This window comes from Lutra lutra, chromosome 1 (genome assembly GCF_902655055.1).
Source record: "Lutra lutra chromosome 1, mLutLut1.2, whole genome shotgun sequence".
Classification (NCBI taxonomy): Eukaryota; Metazoa; Chordata; class Mammalia; order Carnivora; family Mustelidae; genus Lutra; species Lutra lutra.
The window spans coordinates 183,284,080-183,302,617 of NC_062278.1; the positions used below are offsets into that span (position 1 = coordinate 183,284,080).

The 18,538-nt window shown below is 42.4% G+C and overlaps 1 protein-coding gene and 1 pseudogene across 1 annotated transcript in view; one reads left to right on the forward strand and one right to left on the reverse strand.

Annotated features, from left to right (window-relative positions):
* The window catches only part of SHQ1 (SHQ1, H/ACA ribonucleoprotein assembly factor), a 102,603-nt gene extending 84,670 nt beyond the window's left edge, over positions 1-17,933 (forward strand). The window contains exon 11 of the mRNA XM_047746808.1: positions 16,802-17,933. Coding sequence (XP_047602764.1) covers positions 16,802-17,381 — 580 coding nt within the window. The 3' untranslated portion in view covers positions 17,382-17,933. The remainder of the gene's footprint in view (positions 1-16,801) is intronic.
* Positions 8,054-10,190, reverse strand: LOC125109678 (histone-binding protein RBBP4-like; annotated as a pseudogene).
* Positions 17,934-18,538: the final 605 nt, after the last annotated feature.

Sequence of the window (18,538 nt, forward strand, 5' to 3'; positions counted from 1 at the left end):
GTGTTTTTTTTTTACTGGCACCTTTTATATTGCTGATTCATTAACAGTGACCCTCATGGCCAACAGCATGGTAACTCCAGCTGGAACAAAGCTTATCTAACACAGATTCTTTCGTAAGACACATTAGAGCCTTTCAGCACTGAAGAATACTAAAGGGGTGCCTGGGTGGCTCAGTTGGTTGAGCTTCCGACTCTTGGTTTCGGCTCAGGTCTCAATCTCAGGGTCATGAACTCGAGTCCTCCATCGCACTCCACGATCAGCATGGAGTCTGCTTGGGATTCGCTCTCTGCCTCTCCTTCTCCCTCCCTCCATGCTCTCTCTCTCTCTCTCTCAAATAAATAAATATATTTTTTTAAAAAAGAATACTAGAAAGTAATTTGGCAGTATGTTCAGGGACCATTTTAAAGAGTGAAATTATCATAAAAAAACCCAAAATGCAAACAGTGTGTCACTTGCTAGACTGTGACAAGGACACTTTTTTGACAGTCTGAGAGCTGAAACAAGAAGTCTGGGAACGTGCTCTTTGGCAACTAAAATGTTCACCCCTCTGCGCATATTTGTGAATGAGCATAAAAATGCTCATTGCCTTTGAGGTTACAAATAAATTTTAGCGAGTAGACAAATTCACAAATAAGGAATCAGTGAATAATGAGAATCTACTATCCCTTATAAACAGACTAAATTTTGGTATAGGGAACAGCATGTAGGGATAGAAAAGAAGAAATACATGTCTTTCTTTCCTCAAAGAATTTAATATTTGGAATTTCAAGAAAAGCATTGAAGTCGTCAATCTGGGCTTAGAATTAGGACTTTGGTGGACTTCTTGCCCCCATTTTAAAATACAGAATGGTTTTTGCATAGAATTCTCTTGTGGGAAGAGACTGTGCTCAAAACTCTCAAAGCCTTGGGGCGCCTGGGTGGCTCAGTGGGTTAAAGCCTCTGCCTTCGGCTTGGGTCATGATCCCAGAGTCCTGGGATCGAGCCCTGCATCTGGCTCTCTGCTCAGCAGGGAGCCTGCTTCCCCCACCCCTTTCTGCCTGCCTCTCTGCCTACTTGTGATTTCTGTCAAATAAATAAATAAAATCTTTAAAAAAACAAAACAAAACAAAAACAAAACCTCTCAAAGCCTCTGAGCCGGACATTCCCAGGGCATCCTGCGCCAGTCATTCTCCTTACTTCACCATGATGTGATGGTTTGTTTCTTGCCTTCCACAGACTGAGATGATCTGATCTTCAGATCAGACGCTGCATTTTGTATTCCCCATTCTATGCACCAAACCTGGCATATAGCAGGTACTCAATAAATATCTGTCAAAGACTGACCTTGAACCCGGGCAGTTGAGCTGAAGAACTGCAGCCCCATCTCCTTGCTTCTAGTTCTGGTCCTCAACCCCTTGTGCACAATTCTGAAACCCAGAAAGTTCTGAAAGTACATGTATTTTGGGGGCAATTGACAGCAAAACCTGACTGACCTGAACTTACCTGCTGTGAGACTATAATCTTTATTTAGTCCTCTTGGAGAGACTAACCATATGTTTTGCGACAGAAAAATATTAGTGTATTTGATTACAGGTTGGCAGGGAGTGTTAGGTCATATATGGCATAGTAGTAGAGACCCAGAATTACTTTTCGGAATTGGAAAACAAACAGAAATTTTAAAACTCATATAGGTCCAAAGGTTTTAGATAAAGCATTGTTGACCTGTGGTGGAATTTAGGGATTTTTCTGTAGAAGTTTTATTTGAGGAAATTGATCATTTATTTAGAAGCAAATTAGCCAGAGGCAGAAATGGTTTGTCTCTGGCTGATGAGGGGAGAATGAAGTGCCACAATCTGATGGCATAACTCCTGAGGGGACAGCACTTGGTAACGCCAAGCCCCAGGGTTAGTGCTCAGTAGTTCTTCTGTCAAGAGGAAGCTTACAGAACGAAAGCCGAGGAGTTGATTCCTCTTACGACCTTATTATCAATACAAGAAATATTTACTTGGAGTGTTAATCTACAGGTGCATGTAATCTACACATGGGAGGAGTTGATTAGAAAAGGAAATCCCTTGACTTTGAGAAATGATTTGAAAAATCTGACCATGATGTCCAGTTCTATTATTTCATGGAGAAATGTGTTGGTAAACTTACTCTCCTGGCCCAAAAAAAAAAAAAAAAAAAAAAAAAAAGTCAGCATTGAGGCAGATCCGCAAGCAACTGAGGTCAGCCAAAACACCTGTTCAGTTTCCTGATCATAGTAATAATAAACTAAGGATCTGAAGACTTAGTCTTGTTGTTTCCCGTCACCCCAGGTGGGAAGTTTTCTCTTGCTACTGCGTAAATGCAGGTACAGAATGAAGTCTTCTAAGCCTTTTATGCTTTTTTTTTTTTTTTAAAGAAACTATCTATTTTAAGAAAATAAGCTTTATTCTACACTACTCAAATAAAATTGCTTACTTGGAATAAAATATTCATCCAGCTGGTATAAAGACTTTCGGGGGTTCATCTTCAGGTTCATTTCTGATAGGTGTGAAGCAGTTTTAGGGGCTTGGAAGCAGAACTAGAAGGAAAATTAGTAGAAATTATTACTTTTTCTTTCAGAAAGTACCAGGATTGGTCTGTAGATCAAATGTCCGGGGAGGTGGGATGGGGGAAATGCCTTTAAAAATGTGACTTGAAATGCCCCACAGACTGGCTTTCACCACTACCTGGGGAATAACCCCCATAGCAATGAGCTACGTACCTCTGCAGAGAACAACTTTCCGTGTGTAGTTCACGCATTGAAAGAGATGACTAATGGATCTTTCTCTAGGCATATTTTGAGATTCTCTTTGTATTTGGTAGAACGTGCCGTGCCTTTTAAAAAGACGTTTGCAATGAGGAGTGTTGCATTAGAGGCCTGCCAGTTTGCCCAGAGGAAACAGCGTCTGGCCCCGTGATCTGACCCCCCCATTAGGACACACTCCTTCTCGTGGAGGCTCTGTCCGCTTTTCCAGAGCAAATGTCAGAAGCCTGTGACTTTTTTACCAGGACGCATATTTGTTGTTGTTGTTTTAAGCTAATTTTTGTTCAAGTACACACAGATTATAAGTAGATAAAGAATGAGCTCAGCTGTGGTAAAATACCCGTGTAACTAGCACCCAAATCAAGAATCGTGCTTGAGGGGCCCTCGATGCCCCGTAGTGCACTGTCATTCTCTGACCCCCGCCCTGTAACCACCATCCTGACTTCTGTCACCATCTGTTGATTTTGCCTGTTACAGAAACTGGGTAGGGTGAAATGATACAGTCTATACTCTTTTGTATGTGGCTTCATTCTTTCATGAAGCGTTTTTGTTTTTGAGATTTATTTAGTTTAGAGAGAGGGAGTGAGGAAAGAGTGGAGGGGAGGGTCAGACGGACAGGGAGAGAGTCTTAAGCAGACTCTGCACTGACTGTGGAGCCTGACTCAGGGCTCAATCACAGGACAGTGAGACCTGAGCTAAAACCAACAGTCAGAGGCTTAACCGACTGCGCCATCCAGGTGCCCCTCTTTCAGCGTAATTTTTGTGAGTGTTCTGACTCAGCATTAATCTTAAATGTCTCTTTGGGGCAACTTTAAAAAAAATCCAGCAGATTGTTCTGAGGACATCAAGTCTAAGAAGGTGCGCAGCTAGTTGTGTAGTCCTGTAGTTGTGTCAGGAGTGTGAAGCCGGGGCATTGGGGAGGTTGGGCATTGAGTAAACTCTAGGTGGCGTATTTCTGAGCACTTTCCTCTTTGCCTTTGACATGCCAGAGGGACTCCTTCCCTGCAGGGCACAGCTTTCTGGGTCCAACAAGGAGCAAACCTAGTGGGTCTGCATTTAGGAAGGAGCTCAGTGCTTCAGCTCTGTCTTCCCTGCAGAGGGGTGACAGGTTCATTAGCTGCTCTTACTCCTATCAGTGAGCTGTCCTGATGTGCACAGCATGGAGTGGTTTTGTGGAAGAGTGGAGGAGGGTACTGCAGGCCTGCCCCAGAGGTGGCCACTTAGCGCTGTGCCTGATCCTTGGGAGGAGTGGTCTGTCCCAGAGCTGTGTCCCGTCCTGTTGTTCCTGTTTTCTCCCCAGGAAATCAAAGGTTCCAAGACTTCCTTCAGAGAGCCTATTAACCATGGTTCCCAGCAGTGGGAAGAGGCAGCGCTGATGTGATATGTCAGACAATTAATAATTCCGGAAGAGCCAAACCAGGGAGCAGGCAGTGTACCACTGTCATTCATTTTATAGAACAGGCTTGTCACTAAGAAACCACAGAATGGTTCAGGATTAACTGCTTCATGCCATGGCGATGTGTATTTAAGAAGACATTCCATTGTGTATCATACCAGTGAGTGGATAAATATTTTGAATTTTCAAAGTTTCTGACTCCTGTCAAAATTTGGAGAGCTGCATGCTTCAGCCTGTGGATGTGGTCAACGTACCAGCACTTAAGTTATTTTCCTGTCTCAGTATTGTCAAAGCGGCAGAGCGCACTTTTATATTTTGTAACCAAGGAAAATTTTAGCATTTAGAACAAGCACACAAAGAAATAAACACATTAAATCACTTAACCCGGCCTTTCCTTCTCAGAGCATGCCAGGAAATTTGGAAGCAGTCATTTCATTCTGCTTTCAAGATGGGGAAGTGGAGACAAAAAGGACATGTTTGAAAAACTCTGTCAAAACCTCCACTTCTGTAGACCTTAAAACTTGTCCTGTTTCACCAAGTTCAATAGTAGGTCTGAGTGTAAGTAGTTGGAGGGCAAAGGGCAGAGCATACTAGTTGGTGTTCTGTGGCATCGTGAATGGGTGTCAGGGGAATGAAGGTACTGGCCTCTCAGCCCTCAGGCTGGCGGGGATGCAGACCCTGTGTCACGCCAGGTAGATGGCATCGTCTGTGTGTCTCATGATGTGAAATTGCTTCTGAAGTGCTGCTTTACACAGACAGCTTTTCTAAGACTGAGGTGGGATTTTAGCTGAGTACTAAATAAGACCCCCTCATGGGAAGACCTAAGGGAGGAGTGTTCCAGAAGAAGGGTACAACAAGTGCAAGGGCCTTGAGGCACGAATGCATTAACATGTCCTCGGGATGGAGAGAGGGCAGCGAGTGGAACACAGTGACTGGGACACTAATGGCAGGATGACCTCACTGAGAAGTGGGCAGGACCCAGGGGCCAGAACTCTGGGGCTTTGTCCTCACTGGGGAGTTTGGATTTTATTCTGTTTTGGGAAGCCACTGCAGGTTTTTACACAGGGAAGCATCATGATCATAACAGAGAAATGTAAAGCCATGGTGTTTGGATTCAGAGGGGAATTAGAAACAGACTCATCCCATTTTCTGCATCTTACTGGTGAAGGAAACTTTTCTGTGCCTTGCTGCCGTTGATATTTTTGGTGGTGTCATTTTTTCATCTGTAAAACCAAGAGGTTGTATGTGATGCTTTCTGATTTCTGTTCAGCTCTAAAGATCTTGATCCCAATATACCCCTCTCTATGAGTCTCCTAGGACCACTGTAACAAATTACCACAAACCAGATGGCTTAAAACAACAGAAAGCTGTTCTGTCAAAGTTCTGGAGGCCAGAAGTCCTCCACAGGGTTGGTTCCTTCTGGAGGTTTCAGGGGACTATCTGTTCATTGCCTCTTTCCTAGCTTCTGGTGATAGTGAGCAATCTTTGACATGCCATGGCCTGTAGATACATCACTCTAGTCTCTGCCACCATTATCACGTGGCCTTCTCTGTCTGTCTCTTCATTCAGTACTATGGTAAGGACACCAGTCCCCCTGGAGTCATTGGATTGCGGACCTGCCCAAACCCAGGATAACCTCATCTTGATTTGATTATATCTGCAAAGATCCTATTTCCAACTAAGGTCATATTGACAGGTTCTGGGGGTTAGGACTTTAACATATCTTTGTGGGGGACACATTTCCACCCATAATACCTTTGTTCCACCACCTTCATAGTAACTCCTTTCCCATCTTGTTGACTGACCTCTACTTAGTTTAATGGAATCTGAACAGCCATTTCCTCTGAACAGCTAAGAGGTCAAAATACTGCACCTCTGTTACTAAACAACACTGTCTGCCCTTTTCACATAGATGAAATGTAGAAATACTGTCAGAATTGTTCAAATCTGACATACCCAAAATGTCGTGCTTCACGGAATCCTCAGCCTTGGACCCATAATCCTCACTTCCCCATATTCTTTTCTGTCCAACAGAAGTGGGGTTTTTTGTTGTTGTTCTTTGTTTTGTTTTCATTTTTGTGTATTTTTTACTTAACCAGCTATTTGGTTTCATTCAAATTGCATATTCTTTTCCTTGTACCAGAAATTATTTAAAGCGCGCGCGCGTGTGTGTGTGTTTGTGTGTGTATAAAACAACATGGTGTTAATTAAAGGTGTGGTCAAAGAAGGAAAAAAGCAACAAAATGAAAAGGGAGGCAAGACAGAGCTTTGGATACATTACATCATGCCAGGCAGGTCACAGATTTTACTTTCCTAATAGCCAGTATGGAGAGGGAGGCCTTCGAGTTTCACACTGCCCAGAGTTTTGTCGGGCCAGTTTTGAAATCAACTCTGAACATCAGTTTGGAGGATTGCAGTGAAGCATTTCAGCAAAAACAGTTCTGCTGGGAGGCAGGGGGAGTAGAGGGAAAGGTGGCAAGTTGATGGGACTCACATTTCCATCTCTGCTAATCTGATTCTGTCTGGCATAAGTGCAAAACCATTTCAGGGAGAGATTGAGTCAATTTCTTTCAAACAGTTCTTCCCTCCCCCCTCCAAAGATTTTATTTATTTATTTGAAAGAGATCACAAGTAGGCAGAGAGGCATGTGGGAGGGGGGTGTGGGGGTGGGGAAGCAGGCTCCCCGCTGAGCAGAGAGCCCGATGCGATGAGGGGCTCGATCCCAGGACCCTGAGATCATGAGCTGAAGGCAGAGGCTTAACCCACTGAGCCACCCAGGCGCCCCTCAGACAGTTCTTTATGAACATTGTACCTTTCTTAATCTGTTTATCACCTTCACCCTTCCACTTCTTAGATGGGTATCAGTGAAGAAGTAAATAGTAACCTCTCTGGATTTGGGTGAGCCTTCATTCACCTTCCTGAGGCACGCTCTAATGTATGTGGGATTACCATAGCAATTTTTTTATATGGAGTCATTTACTTTGCTCTAAAGTGTGTGCACGTTTGTGTATCTAGTGCAGCTACATATGTGTGTCATGCCGGTGGGGGGCCCCTTATTTCTGAATATTCATTCACATTTCTGTACTTAACAGTTACAAAGAGAAGTGATGAAAGTCAAAACGCAGAAATATTCACTAATGATCAAACCACTCAATTTAGTCCCCATTCTAGCATATTATTTCCTTCCTAGCATCCTATCCACCCATCTGGCCAGTGTTTTTGTTGTTCGGCTTCTTGTTGATCGCTGATACTGTACAGTGCAAATAAATTGCAGATTGGGCAGAAGAGCAAGGACTTCACAAGGGCAGTGAGAGTGATACAGGAGTTGTACTTGACGGGAGCACACAACCACTGACACTGAGGCTTGGAAGCGTGGGATTAGTTAATAGTTGAAGAAGGAAACTCTACAGTAATAGGGACATTAGTGGGAAGTCTTTAAATGCCATAGGAATCATTTGAATATCACATGATTGGAAGACCCTTGAGAAAACTGTTGATGCCTTGGTGATTATTTGTTCTCTGATTTGCTCTAAAAGGCTGACCTAAAGTGATGAATGTCATATAGCACTACACTGGAATTTTGTTAGAACAAAATTGTTAAAAACACAATATTTGGTTCACTCTTTGTTCATTGGGGGAAATGGCACATAGTTGCAGTTATAACCTACATATTAAATCATTAAGTATTTTATGAACTTGTTGGTATAGTTTGTAATTTTTTTTTTTTTTTTTTTACGTAGAAAAGCAATTTATTCCATTATAAGCACTTACACAGTTAGTCATGGAGAGTAACAGGCCTGCTGGTGAAACAGGTCACCCAAAATAGAGATGGTACCAAACTAGTGGTCAAGGACTAACTCCTAAAAAAAAAAAAAAAAAAAAGGCAAGTCTTATCCAGGATTAATTTAATTTTAAAAACAAATACAAGCTATCAATGCACTCTTCTCAACTCAACTGGACAGTCTACCTGTGGTATGACTGTCAGGTAAAAACATACATCTTTACAACTTGGTGGTTCCAAGTTTTTTTAAAAAAACCATTTCACAGAAAGGAAAGAAATATGAAAACAGCTCAAGAAATACACTAACAAGCAAAAATATATGGGGAAAGAGGAACACATAGTTTTGACTTAACTGAAGAAACTGAGAGGAGACTAGTCTACATAGGGAAATGTGCATCCTGGAAAGTCAGGTGTGAAAACTTTAGAATAGGAATTTATATGACTTGAATCTCCCCCATTTCCTGAATAAAAACGACATCTTGTGGTATTTATACTTCATGGCTCAGACACCTACCTCACTTGGCTCTATCCTTCCTCACTTTAGCCTTTACTTAAAAGGAGTCTGTAAAACTTGGGGATATAGCCTAAGAAGAAAAATAACCACACCCAATATTCCCCTTTCTGTGGCTACTTTAGACCTTTGTTACTAGAAAATTCCTAAAGAAAATTTAAATATAAGTCTGTGGCTTTACTGAATCAAGTCCCCCAGTTAATATTTAGAAAACACCCTCTGTTTGGACTAGTAACATCGTTGATGGTACCTATCATAGAGGGATAGCCAAACGAAGTCTGTGTCTCAAAACCGGTGTTAAATCAATCTCAGGGTTGAGAGGAAAAAAAAGGGGAGTCTAAAATCACAAGAAGTGCAGACATATCTAGGACCCTTGTCCTTCTGGATCCACGCTTCCTTCAGGATCTTCATCATTGTAAATGTTCTCTGCCATTTGCCACACTTGCATGATATTGTCTTCTGATACAGAACAAATCACCCAAGGTTCATTGGGATTCCAGGAGAAATCAGATATCTTGGCAGTGTGACCACCATGAATAAACAACAGTTCTGGTGGCCCATCTTCTGCATCTTCCGGGGATTGTTCCTCTCCAATTTTACATAAATCCCAAACATTCAGTCTGCTATCAGTACCACTGGAAGCCAAAATGGTCTCATTGTGAGGCGACCACTGAACCTGGAATATTTCATCCTTATGTGATTCAAAGGAATGCAACTTAAGTTTCAGATTTCTCAGATCCCACAAGGCAACAGTCTTGCCGGCTGATCCTGTGGCCAGAATGAACTCACTGTAAGGATTGAAAGATAGGCAGTTCACTTCAGCAGTGTGAGCATCAACTGAGTGGCTTGGTTTGGAAGTATTGTTTGAACGAGTATCCCAGATCATAAGTTTTTGATCATCAGCAACTGACCCAAACAGAGACTCATGGAGCAGATGCCAGGAAACATCTTCTACTACTGCTGTATGCCCTGTAAAGATGGTCTTCGCATCCACAACTTTTCCTTCCTTTGGAACAGCACTGATGTCCCAGAGGCAGATGGTGTGGTCGTCTGAAGCACTAAGTAAGTGCCCACTGAGATTTGGGTTCCAAGAAAGTCCATAGCCTTCCTTCTGATGTCCACGGAGACGCAAGTCTGGGTTGCACTCTCCAGAAGGGTCTGGTTTGGAAGGATGTTTTGTATAGTCAAAAACAAGAACATCACTGGATGGAGTCTTTGTTGCAATGATGCAAGGGTTCTGGGGCATATAACGTGCCCGGTTTACTTCTCCTTCATGGTTGATCTTGATTTCTATTTCAATTTTTCCACTAACTGAGCCAAAACCTCCAAATTCTCCTTTCTCACTGTCGTAGTGTGAAGCATCAAACTGAGCATCATTGTTAGGGAGCTGCACACTGGCTATCACAAGATGGTTCTGCTCATCGGACGTGTGTGTTCCCAGAACAAGTCGATGAATGCTGAAGTCTTTCCCTTCTGGTCTGGTTACATCTGGAAGTCACTGCGCAGTTAGGCTAGGCCACTCCAGGGCATGGGTCATCACCAAATCGTAAAGAAAAGGGGTGTTCTTCTTCCATATTTTGTACTCTTCGTTGATCACACGTTCTTCTACTGCGTCATCAAAGGCTGCTTCCTTGTCGGCCATGGCGGGCAGGCAAGCCGGGGGGATCCCGGGGTCGAGCGTTGTGGGAGGGGCGGGGAGGCTACCAGCGCTAGCTCTGCGCGCACGGCCTCTATTGTTTCCTGCCAAAATTTTTTTTTTTTTTTGAAGGTGAAATCTTAACCTTTTTTTGGTTACTATTTACTACTAAATTTTGGCCTTTTATGTTGATCTACCTTAAGTGACCTTTTTTGGTCTTAATTTATCTTCCATTAGTGAGCATCTCTCTTTTCTTTGTGTCAGCCATAAGGAGTGTAGTATGTTGGAGAGTATCCCCTCAAAATTCCCAGATCCCGAATATATGACTTCATTGGAAATAGGGTTATTGCAGATTTTAAGTGATAGTAAAATGAGGTCTTGTTGGAGTATGGTGGCTCCTTAATCCAGTATGACTGGTATCCTTTTAGGGAGAGGAGAAGAGACACAGAGATACTTCCAGAGGGAAGATAGCATGTAAAGAAACAGACACAGCCAAAAGAGTGCCTTGTGATGACAGAGGCAGAATTTGGAGTGATGGGTCTACAAGCCAAGGAACACCCAGGGTTGCCAGCAACATGAGAAGCCAGAGGTGTGGGACAGGTTCTCCCTCAGAGCCTTAGAAGGGATTTCTAGCTTCTAGAACTGTAAGAAAAGAAATTTCTGTTGTTTTAAGCCCCAGTTTGTGGTAGTTTATTAAGCCCTAGGAAACTAATACAGGGCGTTTTCAGAAAATTATTCTGCTATTTCGTGGACTACATGTTAATCTTCATAGTCCGGCCCAGGAAGGTATTACGTCAGGTAGGAAACAGGTAGAAAGTGATTTCACTGCCCCAAATTCAATATGGCTTAAATAACTTGCAGTATTTTTGGTATTCAATACGTAGCTTCTTGTTTATTTTTATTTTTTTATTTTTTTATTTTTTTTTTGACAGAGAGATCACAAGCAGGCAGAGAGGCAGGCAGAGAGGAGGAAGCAGGCTCCCCGAGAGAGCAGAGAGCCCGATGCGGGGCTCGATCCCAGGACTCCGAGATCATGACCTGAGCTGAAGGCAGCGGCTTAACCCACTGAGCCACCCAGGCGCCCCCGTAGCTTCTTGTTTAAAGAAATGGATTTTTTCTGTTAATAACCGAGCTGGGGCCAGTTTTCACTAGTATAGTGTAACAGCACACACTTCTCTCTTCACCTGTGCATCAGTCGTACTTGTGTTTCATGGTAGCTTTCAAGAGAAGACTGTCACTAGCAACTTCTACTTAAAACTAATGCATTATCTTTTACATTGGGCTCCATAAGTGTGTTTTGTACAGAGGATTTCTGAAGTTTGGAACTGGTTCTTTTCAATAGACTGGGATTATGATTATATGCCATTATCATCAATACTTTTTTTTTTTTTTTTGACAGAGATCACAAGCAGGCAGAGAGACAGGCAGAGAGAGAGGAGGAAGCAGGCTCCTCGCTGAGCAAAGAGCCTGATGCAGGGCTCCATCCCAGGACCCTGGGATCATGACCTGAGCCAAAGGCAGAGGCTTTAACCCACTGAGCCACCCAGGTGCCCCTCATCAATACCTTTTAAAAAGAAAGTTGTGGTACTGTTCGTCCTCAGACAGAACCTGGTGTGTGTGTGTGTATGTGTATGTGTGTGTTTGTGTGTGTGTGTGTGTCCTTTGAAATTCAAAGGCCAAGTCAGTGTATTCCATCATCCGGTATGAAATGTTTGTTGAATTGCCTCACTGGCGCCCTGTCTTACATTATCAGTTGCTGGCTCTAGTGTCAGTATGTCATGCCTGGCAGGTTAGTGGGTTTTGGCAGAGGAAATGAAACCTAGTCAGTTACTCCGAGATTTATAGTAGATCTGCTATTGCAGGAAGTGGTGAAAAGTTGATTGATAGTTGGAGACAAAATTCTACAACAAGAAACAGGATGTATGCTTTCTATTTATACCCAGGTTTTCCTACATTTTAGGGCTCCTTTTGCACTTTGTTTTGGTTCTTTCATAAGGCCATGCAGTCCCCTACCCTTTAACACAATCACCAAGATATGAAATAATTGAGGGGATTCTCTGTTAGCTTAGCCATGTTTTGTAAAGGCATGTACTTCCCGCTGTGACTGTTACTCTGTCGTGGTACTTGTATTCACTGGAACTTGTCAGAGAGCCATTTTTGATTAAAAAAAAAAAATCCTCCAAGTAAGGTACTATTTCACATATACAAACAGAATGAAAGTTTTTTTTACAAGTTACATGGTAGCGTTACATTTCCAAAAGCTTTCTAAGGAAAACCCGTTTTGAGTATTTAAAATATGACATCACTGTGATCCAATCATCATGTCTCTTTTAAAAGATGAATCTCTTCACTCCTGGTTGAATACATTCTTAACCAGTAGGTGCTCTTCACTTAGATATAAAATATATACTGTAAATACAATAGTAACTCAGGGTATTCATGACTTTGTATCTGAATATACCTGGTCTTTGTAAGCATTCTGGTTAACTAATAGTGTCACTCGATTGACAGAGCTTTTTGACATAAACTAGCTGGTCTGTTTTGCGTGTGACAGTGGAAAAACCACTAACTACGTTATTGCGGTGCTTTCTGAAATGGAAAGGGACATTGTGGAGTTAGGTTCTAGAATTTACAAGGAGTGGCAGACTTACAACCAACTCTAATCGTACCAGTGGTTGAAAGAACAAAAAGTCTCCTCTTTCATGGCTTGATTTTTTTTTTCTCCAAATGAATAGTTTTTTTTTTTTAATGGCAAACAATGATTGCTACAATAATTCTATTCAAAATAATTGAATAGAAACAAACCCAACTTTCATTCCTTGAGCTGTTTGGTCACATTCTACATCAGTGATGTTTTGAAATTTTTAATTCCTTATTATTCTAGCATTCTTTAGGTGGTGAATTCAGAATGCTCTTCCATAAACTTAAGGTTTCTGTCACAACTTTAATATTAATTTAGGAAACTAGCCAGCTTGAGGTAGTAATAAAAGTGGGATTAATAAATAGAGATGAGTCTGGGTGAAGAATCATAAATGAACACAGAATTCATTTTTTACATACTTTATTTTTTTAAAAAAAGATTTATTTATTTCAGAAAGAGAGAAAGAGAGCATGAGTTGGAGGGACAGAGGAAGAGAAAGTATCTCGAGCAGACTCTGTGCTGACCATGGAGCCTAACGTGGGGCTCAGTTGCATGACCCTGAGATTATGACCTGAGCTGAAACCAAGAGTTGTATGCTTAATGGACTATACCGTCGAGGTGCTCCCATTTTTTTTTTTTTTTTACAATTTTATATAAACTGGTCACTTTAAATGTGATACAGCACTTAAAATGAGAAACAAACTGCAGGATAAAAATTCACATTACCCAGTAATAGGCACGGGTCCTGTTAGGATCACATGGCTCATTTGAGCCTCTTTCCTGCCTGTCAGAGTGGATCCTTTTTAGTCTCACATTCGTGGGGTAGGCTGGGTCTGAAAAGAGCCAGGATTACAGGTGAGAGGCTTTGAAATTCCAAATTTGTTCTGTTACACACGACAGATACAGTAGAATAGACAATAGCAAAGATCCAGATAGTTTCATCTTGAGAGTTGACACCTCTACTCTCTTCACTGTTTCCACAAAAATTATCCAGATGTTTTCTTCCAGTTCTAAGCCTCTGTCATTCAGGCTCAGATGTGTACTTCATTGAAGCTTGCTAAGCTAAACCATCAATGTTTGCAGACTTCTGTGACTGTACCTGTCAGAACTTGCTCATTTGGAAGATGTTGAATAGAGCTCCAGCTGGGGAGAAGTGAAGAATGTGGTCTTGGGACTGGAAACTTCAGAGCCTGGCTATTCGTGGGAGGCCCTGTGGCAGAGGAGGGAGCGTCCTGGGGCTCTAAGGCACGGGTTTCCAGTCTTGACTGTGCCTCATTAGCTGGGTGAACTTTAGCAGGTCTCTTACACCTCCAACCTTCTCTTATGTCATCTGTAATGTGGACAGAGATGAAACTGACCCGAGAGGTTGTCTTTTGGATCATCATCTTTTGTATATTGTTGGAAGTATTTGTCGTGGCTTGTAGGAATGTGAGATGTATGGTCACTGAAGTAAGAGCTTTTATTTTAAAATTTTATTTCTAATATTATGATTTAGTGAGAGGCATGGTCTTCTTTCCCAGATTCCTTGCTTTTTCTCTCTTAAAGCTGCAGGTTGCCACCCTGAGAAGACCTGCTTCAGTGAAAAAGATGGCAGTGAACTAGCTCCTGGGCTGACAGGGCCGTAGGGCAGAGACGTCTCAGACTAGTCCACTACCTTGGACCAAATTCTTTTCCAGTGGTCATCAGGGTTTCAAAACAGGTGGTGGGTGAACACCATTGACACCCGCCTTGGATGTGGATGTAAATTACATTGTAACCATCTTACTCCATAACTGTGCTCCTCGAAACTCTGGTGAGAGCGTCCAGAGTTTATAACCCTCTGGTGAATCATAAGCTGACGTCAGCTGATCTTATCCTAGTTTTTCTCTTTACCCTAGCCACCTTCCTTTTCCTAAGCTTTGGGGATTCCAGCCCTGATACTTGGGGGTTTCCTTGCACATGAGGAAGTTGCCCTCCATGATCACTGTTGCCTGTGGCCATGCCCCCCACTCGCGGCGCCTTGCACCTGTCCGTGGATGCTGCCTGCGCTCGCGGAGGGCCAGCAGTGGGGACGGAGCTTCCTTGCACCAAGTTTCATTATCACGGCACATATTCTGAGACCAAAGGGTCTCAGTACGTCAAGGCACTTAGGTGAAAAATACCACCTTTTTTCACTCCTTTCCATCACCTCACCAGTCACTTCAGCTCCAGTGAAATGAAGCTCCGTTTTCTCAATGTTCCGGGGTGGACAGCTCTTTCAGGAGTGAACTTGCCTTGTAAACTCACCCTCCTCCAGTGTGTCTCAAAGCTGCTAAATGTTCTGTCTGCTCATTTCTCCTTCGAACGTAGAGATGCGTAGAAGCCATGTCAGTGTGCTGACCACTTTGACTCACTGCCACCCATCTCCATCGTCACTTCCGATTTTCCTCTCTGGGAGAGTGAAGATAGGGTTTTTGGACACTTGGAGTATGCTTTTCGTTGCTTCTTTCATAACAAAAGGAAAAAAATTAATTCATCCAAGTTAAAAAGTTTATATTTAGTATAAGGTAACATTATAAATTTAGAAAAATACCCTCTGATATAACACGAAACGGTGTTCTGATAAAAATAAAAAGTACTTCATGCTGCTCTCTCTAGTACTGCATTTTATTTTTCGTATATTTAAAACTTTTGAATAGGAATTAATGTTCACAGAGGTTTAAAAATAATATGCAGTGAAAAGCCTCCCTTTCACCATCACCATCCTCGACCTTTCTAGTCCCTGCCCCCTGCCCCCACGTAAGCTAGTGTTTTCTATAGCTTTCCAGGTTTATTGCTAAGTATACAAACAAATAGATGTGTTTATATTTCTTTCTCGTTTTTTAACATAAAAGATAGCATATACATACGGCATGCCTTTTGCTGTAGCTGTGAAACAGGATATCTGGGTTGGCCCATGAACAGCTTTGTTCCTTACACAGCCGTAGACTCTTCCTTTGCTCAGAGAGGAGAGTCTGTAACTTGATTAACCAGTCCCATATCGGGGGCGTTTTGTTGTTTCCCATTTCCGGGTATGAAAAGCAATGCTGGAGTAAATAACCTTGGCCTCTGTCCTGTAGCATATGTGTTTAATTTCCAGATGTGGTATTGCCGGGTCAAGGGTATGTACATTTTCAGTTTTGTAAGTTATTGCCAACGTCTCCTTCACAGGGGTCAGACCTGTTTAATTTCTCATCAGCAGTACAGGGAGGTGCCGTTTTCACAGTCTGGCTAGTCATGCTAGGCTAGTGTTTGGATGTTTGCCACTGTGATAAATGAAAACTGTATCTCAGTGTGACTTTAGTTTGTACTTTTCTTCTTTGACTGGAGTTGAACATCTTTTCATATGTTTTACAAGCATTTATATTTCCTTTTGTGGGAATTATCTGCTTATGTCTTTTGTCCATTTTTCTGATGAACTGTTATAGCCCATTTTTAGGAGCCCTTTTGGGGAGATTAGGCCTTGCTCTGTGACATGAGTTGCCAGTATTTTTCTCAATTTTATATTAGCCTTTTGACTTGATAATGTTTTGTTTTGTTGTTGTTGTTGTTGGTTTTGGTCTTACAGAACTTTGGTGTTTTGTTTTGTTTTGTTTTGTTTTAATTGAATTTGTCAGTCTTTGCTTTTCTTTTGTGGCTTCCGGATTTTTTTTGTTTTTTTTAGAGATTTTATTTATTTATTTGACAGAGAAAGAGAGCACAAACAGAGGGAGTGGCAGAAGGAGAGGGAGAAAAAGGCTCCCCGCTGAACAGGGAGCCCTATGTGGGTGTCGATCCCAGGACCCTGGGATCATAACCTGAGCCAAAGGTAGATACTTAAACGACTGAGGCGCCCCGTGGCTTCTGGATTTTAAGTTGTACTTAGAAAGGGCTTCCTCATTCTAGGGGCATAGAGGGAATCTCCTGCATTTCCTTGTAATACTTAATTTGCTTCATTTTTTTTTTAACATTTATAGCTTTGATCTCTTTGGGGATTTATCTCAGTGTCACGTGAGGTATGGATGTAACTTTATTTTGTTGTTCCTGGGCCAATTAATCAGTAGTCCTAATATTTCTTCACATGGCTTTGAAGGTCCAAAAAGTTAGCAGCTCTTGCAGAAGCCTTAAAGGAAGAATCCCTGACGAAGGCCCAGCTGGGCCTAGACCTGGAAGAGCTGGAAGCCGCAGCACTTCTTGTGCAGGAGGAGGAAATGGCATTAAAAGCAGCCCATCCCATGTCCAGGCAGCAGACCCCTTCCTCCAGTCCTGAGGCCAGCGCTTCCGAGGAATCAGACAGCACCACATCGTCTGAGACTGAAGGTTCAGACTCAGAACAAGGGGAACTCACAGGCAGTGAATCTGAGACAGCAGATCCCTTGCGAGGTCCCTCTCCGGAGGGAAGCAGCGCCCTGCTTCTTGTTGCCGGTGCGGTGTGCAGAAACTCAGCCACCGACACATCAGACGGCAGTCCTGGAAAGCCACCTGCCTCTTCCCAGGCTCTTAGAGGGTGCCGGCCGCTGATAGAGGAGCTTGGAGAGCACCTGAACTCGACCGTTCAAGTTTCTGAACCCGAGGACTCAGCTGCTGGAAGCCACAGCACCGTGCAGGGCAGAGTTGACTGGCAAACACCAAGTGATGGACACCAAGCGGTTTTCCCCACCATTGAGAATTAGATGAGATTTGGTTTCCTTTACTGAATGATAATGCTTCATTTTCACTTTGTCCTTTTTCTTAGTGTGTACAACAGTGTTTTTCGGTGAGCTGATGTTGATAGCTGTTGGTTTCCTTGGTACAACTTTAAAAATAAAGTTTTAAAGTATTTTTGCCGAAGTGTAATTAATATTGAAGATGAAATAACAGTTGGGCCAGAATCTCTAGAATGCAGAGCCCATTAACATGGTTTTCTTCAAGATTTTATTTTTAACTAACCTCTATACCCAATGTGGGGCTTGAAGTCACAGCCCTGAGATCAAAAGTCACAAGTTCTAACAGCCAGCCAGGCGCCACCATTAATATTTTTGGTAGCCTCACCAAGGGATACTTGACATACAATAAACTGCACGTATTTAAAATGTACAGTGTGTAAGTGTTGACATATATATGCACAAAATGAAATCACCACTGCAGCCAAGATTCTGTTCTTACCCATCATTCCCAAGTGTCCTCATCCCCCGTTGTTACCCCTCTCCTCTACCCCCACCTACCACCCACCCCTCCTTTCCCCAGCAAGCACTGATTTGCTCTGACACCGAACATTAGTTTGCGTCTCCTAGGATTTAATGTAAATTGAATTTATAGTAATATGTACTCTCCTAAAAATTAGGCTTATTTCACTCACTGTAATTATTTTCAGATTTGTTGGTGTAGCATGTATTCAAGCGGGCATTTTTAAAAAGGTTTTTCTTTTTTCCCCGTATCTGAGAAGTATTTCATTGGATTGATTTTTCCATTCACCTACTGATGGACATTTGGTTTGTTTCCAGCTTTGGGCTGTTACAAATAAAGCTGTTATGAACATTTGTGTGTAAGTCTTTATGCGGACATATGCTTGCATTTCTCTTAGGTAAATATCCAGTGGTGGAATGGCTGAGCCGTATGGTAGGTATATATTTAACGGTTTAAGAAACTGCCAGACTGTGTCCCAACATGGCGGCACCAGTTCTTGTTTCCACCGGTAAAGTGGACTTCCAGGTCCTGCACATTCTTGTCATCACTGAATGTGATCCATTTTTACCATTTTAATAAGAGTGAGGGGTATCTCACTGTGGTTTTAATTTGCATTTTTAAGACTTCTGTTGCGGGGGGGGGGGTCTTTTCAGATGCTTATTTG